Raw genomic sequence first — 7719 nt, 5'->3', positions numbered from 1 at the left:
TTAAGGAGTTTTTCTTGTATTCATGCGCGGCCAAGCCAAATCATTGATTTCTTGGTTCTCACAGTACGCCAGTGTTGATTTAGCAGTTGTTTTGGCAAAGACATATTTTTTGGAGTTTCTAAAACCTAAAACGTTACTCAATAGGCGGTTAACAAGAAACTATGCATTTTACTGTATTTCCCGACGTATGTGTACGCTGAACTTGGAATGTGCATCGGCCCCGTGTAGAAATGCCTTCCAGTGCCAGTTGGTGCGCTTTTCGCTGATTTGTGCAAAATTCAACATATCTCAAAAGTTCAGTTGTGTAGCGTAAGCAACTGTCTTTCATGGGAGAATGGTCAATGTAAGAATTATTCAGGGAGAAATGTATAATATTTCGGGTTTTCCGTGATTGTCCGACCCTGTTGGCAATATTGCCATTTGGGATGGTGAAAAGAGCTAGGAGCAAATGCGACGCTTATGATTTATTTAAAGAAATAAAATGCCCGATTTAACATCCTGCAGAATCAGGGGAATCGGGCGTTTCCAGTAATATACGACACAAATGGGTTGTCCTCATGCAATCACTTTGGAAACGCATTTTAAAATAGATGTTACGTCCTGTTAATGGGGCACGTCATCATCGCGTACATTCGGGAAAAACTCCCTAACGAGACCTAAGACGGCTCCTATCTGAGTTACAGCATAATGTATTTTTTAATACATCATGCTGTAAACTTGGGCCGTCTTAAAATGATTCCAGGGTGGTAGCGACTCCAGCCATGTGACTCCAACATGCTGTAGCCGGGGATCGTTGGTAGTCAGTTACGATATATGCAATCATAAGGCATGGGCCTAAGGCTGCGTGGTAGCATCAAGCGGCTGTCAATTTCTGCCGTCTTAAATCGTCTCGGGTTTCGTCTCCGTAATTAATTCCCAATTTAGTCGCCTCTTTCTTATCATAATGAGCGATTCATTTCAACTCAATTGGTTGCAGTCAGTCGATCCATATATCGTCATTCTACCTCTAGCTGTCGTCTGGTTGCCGGTCCTCAACATAGCAAATCTCAACCTACTTTCCGCACGTCGGGTCTTTATAAGCGCTATTGTGGCTGCGGCGCTCCTACCCCATTAGTAGCGAGATCTTTCCCTAAGTGTAGGATTTTGGCTGCCAATTGACACTATCAAAATGTCTACATTGGCCTTGGGTATCCATACCTTTCACTGCTATATTCATCTTGCCCTTACGTTCGACGGTCAATATTATTTACAGCTGGTGTGCAAAACTGTAAAGTCGCCCAGGAGCCAGCGGGATTTTCTCGGTCGTACCAATAATGTATGTATTCGTCAACACCATTGGCCCCCTCATCTTGAAAATCGCGTTTATCATGCAGATAAGGCAAATTGATTAGACCAACTAAGTGTTAGGCGGGTGATATTGGTTGTCCACACCCAGGTCACTCCGCCTAGTATGGTATCTTGTATCGATGTAGAACAGTGTAAATGCATGGCACAACCACCCTGATAGCTATCTGGTCTCGGATAATTAGATCAAACCCAACCCACGAGGGACAGATTTTATCAATTCGTCCAAATTGACTATGCACGGATGTCCTTAATCGATTTAGGTGATATACCTCCTTGAGATATAGGTTAGTGTTGTCGCGATCACCTGTAGGGGACAGTTCAAGTCTACTACAGGACTATCATATGCCCTTGAGTAAAATAGTTATTAACAAATACTCCGGCAAGTCGTGATCTCGTCGTACTTGAACTAGTCCCGAATTGGCATCAATTCATTCTATATGCAATTCAGTCAACAGCACATTGGTTGTGTCGTTCGTTTCCCACCCCCTTCTCAGTGGCTCACGATTATAAGGATGTGAAAGAGGCTCAAACACAAACGTATCAACCGGTGTCATTATTGTTTGAATCCTCGGAGAATACATTGTAGCTGTCCGCTATTGCAAGGCGTAAGCTTTCCAACCCGCAGATTAGTTCAAAAAGTGGTATTTAAGTTGTGCAGGACTGGTCATTATTCCAAAATGGCCGCATCTGTATACATCTGGCTCTTTGTCACCATGACGACGCTTTTCTCATTGGCTGCTGGGGACCCAACTCCAGCAAAGTGTACACAAGAAGGAGCATGTAAGTGTACATTCAACAACGGCGGGATAATAGACCTGAGCAAAATATCTGGTTTGGAGGACAACGATCTGCCATGGTATGTATCAGAAAAACGGAACCGAAACGATACCATATTTCTCACTAATTTTAGCGTATACGTACTCGTAAAAATTGATCACTCGAAACCAAACTATTCGCCCAAGGCGCCTCGGTTTTGGCCCAAATAAATAGCACCACCCCGGGTTAACTTTTCAAGTTTGTTTTAACAGGAAGAAGGACATTGAACCGACCGGAAGTTCAACGGAATATGTTTATTCTTACAAACCTTGCTTCGACTTCAACGAGGATGGAACTGTCGGGGGAAACTGCAATAACGTTGCGGTAAGAGACACTGATACCTCTTTATATAATCTGGCCGTCTACCGCGTTCCTTTCTTTAGTCACCTTTTAACTGGCGAACAAACGTCACTGATCATCTCACCTGAAGACCTGGCATCCTGGTCGTCGAAAGTAAAACAATAGAGTTGTACATTTATGGAGTTACCAATTTATGGTTTTATGGGTAGAGTGAAAAGAAGTATTTCTGTTAATATCCCTCATTTTCTCTGCTCTTTTTAGTCATGTCAGAAAGCGAAGGGAAAAACTGATCAGTATAGCTTAGGAATGTCAGCCAGCGCCAAGTTTATGGATGAGAATGGCGAGTATGGCAAGCCAAAGCGGAATTTATTCAAGACTTTAGAATTACCATTCAAGAAGTTAAATATAAGTTCAAGAAGGAAATATATGTTCAAGACTAAAATATGTTCAACCTTGAATCAAATGTTTTCAACCTTGAATAAAATATGTTCAACCTTGAATAAAATATGTTCAACCTTGAATAAAATATGTCCAACCTTGAACAAAATATATTCAACCTTGAACAAAATATATTCAAGACTCACGTGACCATATTCAAGACGCACGTGACCACAAAATTGATGACGTAGAGCGTAGAATCTGTGGTACTTCCGATGCGTTCTGTTTCACGACAGGCATTGCGCATTTTGAACCTATAATTTGCCTGATATGTCTGTGAAACATGTATCGACTCTGACATTCACTCGGCATCCATGTCATGATGTGTAGGATTACAGTACATGTCAGGTGTAGGCGGCTAGGTACGTGTACAACCATGTGTCAAAACCTCGTGCGAACAATTCGAGCTCCGAAACGCAACACAAGTACCATGGGTTCGGGAAAGTCCGGACGCGGGTTCGGGAAAGTCCGTAAAGCATCAAAACATGAGCAACTACGTCATCAATTTTTGTGGTCACGTGCGTCTTGAATATGGTCACGTGAGTCTTGAATATATTTTGTTCAAGGTTGAATATATTTTGTTCAAGGTTGACAATATTTGATTCAAGGTTGACAATATTTGATTCAAGGTTGACAATATTTGATTCAGGATTGAACATATTTTGGTCTTGAACATATATTTAACTTCTTGAATAGTAATTCCACGGTCTTGAATAAATTCCGCTTTGGCTTGCCATAGGCGAGATCAAACTCAAATATGCTGCGGATCCAGATATGTCTTCAACGATAAGGTATTAATCGGCCTGCACTTTTGCAGGGCACCACCTATCGGAACATCCGCGCAAACCCACCATCGAGAATCAGCATCATATATCCCGGAATATTCCTTTTTTTCGAGGAAGGACCTCTTGAATTGTCATCCCTTTCCGAATCCTACCTCGAAAAACTGGATACCCTCGGAAATGTGGTGCCGTTTCTCTAGGACCCCGCGGTTGCGCCGAACTGGTGGTTGTCGCGGATTTGCCCGAACATCAAGTTTTAACCTGTCCCCAGGCGTTCATCATGAAGACATGGTGAAAAATATCTCCGTCTTGCTTGATTTGTCCTGGGATATTCTTGTACTGAAGCCTTAACCTGGACACATGTATTTGGACGCTGGACATAAGTTTTGTATCATTGGATTGCACTGCCTGGATTCCATGAACCTCGCCTCCAGTTCAAGAGTTTATTTGATTTGGTTACCTCATTTCGCGCGAACAGTATAGCGTTGACCTCAATTTAACTTGCACTGTAACATGAGACGACCATCCCTTGTTGAACTTCCTCAATTATCGTCTAGACTAGTGCGCTGACATCGAAGGGACACAGGTGGTCCGACGGGGCATCATCGATTTCACGGAACGGACTGGACTGGAATGGCTATGACGTCAAACTTTCAGGGCGGTTGATGTGACCGTACTTATCCGAACGCGCCTTACTGATAATATATTTGCACACGTCTATTTGTTGATGAGCTGGCAGTGTGGTACACATTCTTGCTGGTGGTGTATGGTTCCGTTCGGGTCAAGTCCGATGGGACATGGAGGTCAACAGCTGGATTCTTCGGTTCCACTCTGTGATAAATGCCCTAAGGTCAGCCTCACCACCATTCCTGCGGGCCACCTGATAATCGATCCCGCTACTGAAGGTCCCAAACCGTTCCAGTCCAGTCCGTTTCGTCAATTCGATAAGGCCCACTGTAATCGAAATTTTTGAATGCAGGTGATGCAATCCCATGATGCAAAACTGCGTCCAGGGTCTAAAATCTGCGTCCAGGTTTGTACTAACTACCCCTAGCCGGTGGGTGTGTGATCAGACCGATTTGCCAACTTAAAAATGTATTGCTGAAAATGAGTCATTTTGTTACAGGGAAACGTGGGTGACTTTGAAGTGCGCAGACGGTGAGGGTTTTGAGGTAAAGGGCGAGATCACGGGCACTAATGCCGGCACGTCGAAATATGTAAGTGGTCCTTCTGGTCCTTCCGGCCTTCTGGTTTTTACTTGTCCAAGCACCTCCGTCACGCGGTGCCACAGTATATTTGTGAATGGAGATTGCGTGAAATAGCATTCCGCGATGATGAGGTCACTGCAGCTGCTGCCCTCTATTTCCCCATCGCTGAAATACAGGCAATGTCGAACAAACATGCGGTTTCGTAATGGATTCAGGCTTTCTAACTAGGGCAGTTAGATTCAATCTAGCTCATGTCCGAGTGTTGGAAATACTACATAATTGTTCTGAATATTTCTCTCTCTGACTCTATGGTATCATTTATGCTAAAAACAATGCAGGGTCAAAGATAATTGATCTTGAAATAAGCTCAAATGCGTAGAAATAAGTGTCGATGTCCGACTGTCACGTGACTAAAACGTCATCAATATCTTATGCAAATGACCTTGTGAGCTATAAATAGTAACTTCGCAGAATGCTATTGGCCAGAGCTCTAGCCGAAATAGGTACCATTTCAATTATTGAGCGACGACTGGCGAGGCGAGGAGTAGGAGCAGGAAGTACTTTTTACACAGCCCATACAAGTTTTGTCATTACTTTTGTGAAATGATTTGATTTCTATTTCAGCATGAACTGAAAAGCTTTTTCAATTTATGATTTCAGGTATATATTTTAAGTACACCGCATGCATGCTGGCAGGGAGGTGCGCCCGGATCCGGGATTATCAGCGTTGGAACTATTCTTTGTATTGTGTAAGTTGGTAGTTATCATCAGCAGCAGCTACCCCATGACCCTGCAGGGTCTTCGCCTCCCTGGTACTTAAGCATGCTGCGAGGACCAAATTGATACTAGGAAAATATCGCCGCAGTACACTTTTAAAAAAAAATTATTTATTTATTTCTCGTACTCTCGTACATTTCAGGAAATTTAATCACACAGCGCCCATCATTTTCAGGAGTTCAAGGAACCGAAACCCTTTGATGCCAAGATACATAGCGTTTATAAAGTCTTTTTTATAGTTTAAAAATTCCTGTCCTTATACATTTTTTATGATACTTTCTCTTCCTTTGATGATACTCTCTCGTTCTTTTTTCTTTTTAATTCCAGATTACTAGTCGTGATCGTCTTCTACATTGTCGGTGGCGTCCTATATATGACATTCAAAGTAGGCGCCGAGGGCGCCGAGAGAATTCCGAATTGGACCTTCTGGAAGGATTTCCCACTGATGATAAAAGATGGCGCTTGTTTTGCCATCTCGCCAATCACGAAGAAGAATGAATATTCAAAAATGTGATGAAGGCATTGTAACCGGCAATACATTTTTGAGTATTGCCCCTCATTTTTTTGGAAACGCTGAAAGACTCTATCGCTGTCTTGATTATATGTGGAAACACTGAAATGTGGGGAGCAACCGAAACACGTCACACCAGTGTTACGGACATCTGAAAGAGGTCTTTGCAGGGTGTGACATGTAAAAGAGAAAATAACCTATACGCTTGATCAGAAAACGGTCCCATTTTTTCGTTGGCTCGGTTTGCAATAATGACGAAAAAAGATGGATCATTTTGCTTGGTACTTTTATAAGAGATATTTCAAAAATGCTTCTTTCCAGTTGACGATAGTACATGCAGGATTTGTAGTGTGCTACGAATTGGTAAACAAAACGATTTCCCTCTATTGCCATTTCCAATATTTATAGAAATTCATTCCCCATAATTCCTCAAATTGATCTCTCCAATGAAGAAGAATTTGAAATAAACTCGCAAACAAAAATGTGTCTAAAATTGCTTTATTTTAAAAAATGGAGCAGTTGTTAGTCAATACATGTTCAAGTTACAGAAACCAGACCCTTCTATATATATCAAGTGTTAATTGGCCCCACGTCCTTTAAGATGATCGTCTAATAGCCTTTTTTGCTTCTGAATGGTCGTTGCCTTGACGGTAAGCACTTATTTTAAAGGTATTTTAGTGAAAGACATAAAGATGTCCTGTCAAAATTCCGTGCAGTGGATTTGTATTAGTTCTAGTTGATAATCATTCTGATAAATCGCCCAGCAGAACCTATCGGTAGTATCCTCTCTGACTTTGACCCACATTTTCTCCATGACCTTGACCCACATTTTCATCATGACCTTCACCTTGATTTTCACCTTTACTCCGTCTCTCCTGTTCCTCCTCCTCTTCATTCATCCACAAGGTCAAATTATCGCGCAGAAGTTGCAAAATCAAGGCAGTTTCTTTGTAAGAGATCACTTCATCTAACCTTGTCAATTCGGGAATAGCATCATCAAAAGCCCTTCGCGCCATTTTGCAAGCCTCGTGTCTTGAACCGGCGATATCATACCAATAGGTGGAAAAGTTCAAGGCCAAGCCGAGGCGGATATAATTCGTTGCGGGAAGTTGTTGCGCCGCATTTAGAGCAGTGTCATAAGCATTTTTAGACTCCATCGCGACCTTCGACCTCTCCTCGCCGACTCGAATCTCCGCTAAATATCTGTAATAATCTCCACGCATTTTCATATAGAAGACTTTATTTTCGACATCAGCGTCCGGATCCGTACACGATGGGATTAAGTGTTTATCCAAGAGACCCAGTATCTCGCTGCAAAAAGTCAGAATTTCTTTCTCGATTCGAGTTCGGAGTTCGACTGCCATACTCAATCGTGAGGAAACGGGCTCGGCGTTGCTTTCAGCGCTCGAAACCATTCGCCACGACGAGCGCCGGACTCCTACAACATTTTTGTACGCCACGGACAGAAGATTCCGCTCCTCCACAACCAGTTTGTTGCCTTCTTCTACGACTTTTTTCATTGCTTCGACCATTTCTTCGT

At 42.5% G+C, this 7719-nt stretch overlaps 2 protein-coding genes across 2 annotated transcripts; one reads left to right on the top strand and one right to left on the bottom strand.

The window, feature by feature from the left end:
* Window positions 1–1729: 1729 nt before the first annotated feature.
* On the top strand, window positions 1730–6628 carry LOC135500489 (uncharacterized). Its single transcript, XM_064792006.1, has 7 exons — window positions 1730–2203; window positions 2376–2487; window positions 2725–2803; window positions 3641–3692; window positions 4810–4900; window positions 5552–5640; window positions 5996–6628. Exons 1-7 carry the CDS (start codon window positions 2025–2027, stop codon window positions 6180–6182), a joined length of 789 nt encoding a protein of 262 aa, XP_064648076.1. The 5' UTR covers window positions 1730–2024; the 3' UTR covers window positions 6183–6628.
* A 321-nt stretch (window positions 6629–6949) lies between these two features.
* Window positions 6950–7543, bottom strand: LOC135500798 (14-3-3 protein zeta-like). The gene has a single exon (XM_064792448.1). The coding sequence runs from the start codon at window positions 7541–7543 to the stop codon at window positions 6950–6952; it is 594 nt and encodes a 197-aa protein (XP_064648518.1).
* Window positions 7544–7719: the final 176 nt, after the last annotated feature.

This window comes from Lineus longissimus, chromosome 16 (genome assembly GCF_910592395.1).
Source record: "Lineus longissimus chromosome 16, tnLinLong1.2, whole genome shotgun sequence".
Taxonomy (NCBI): Eukaryota; Metazoa; Nemertea; class Pilidiophora; order Heteronemertea; family Lineidae; genus Lineus; species Lineus longissimus.
This window is presented reverse-complemented; position numbering and strand designations above follow the sequence as displayed.

Coding starts and splice junctions, on each gene's coding strand:
- LOC135500489 (XM_064792006.1), top strand. CDS start 2,025: ATGGCCGCATCTGTATACATCTGGCTCTTTGTCACCATGACGACGCTT. Junction 2,488..2,724: donor GAAACTGCAATAACGTTGCG/GTAAGAGACACT, acceptor TGCTCTTTTTAG/TCATGTCAGAAAGCGAAGGG. Junction 3,693..4,809: donor GATATGTCTTCAACGATAAG/GTATTAATCGGC, acceptor ATTTTGTTACAG/GGAAACGTGGGTGACTTTGA.
- LOC135500798 (XM_064792448.1), bottom strand. CDS start 7,543: ATGGCAGTCGAACTCCGAACTCGAATCGAGAAAGAAATTCTGACTTTT.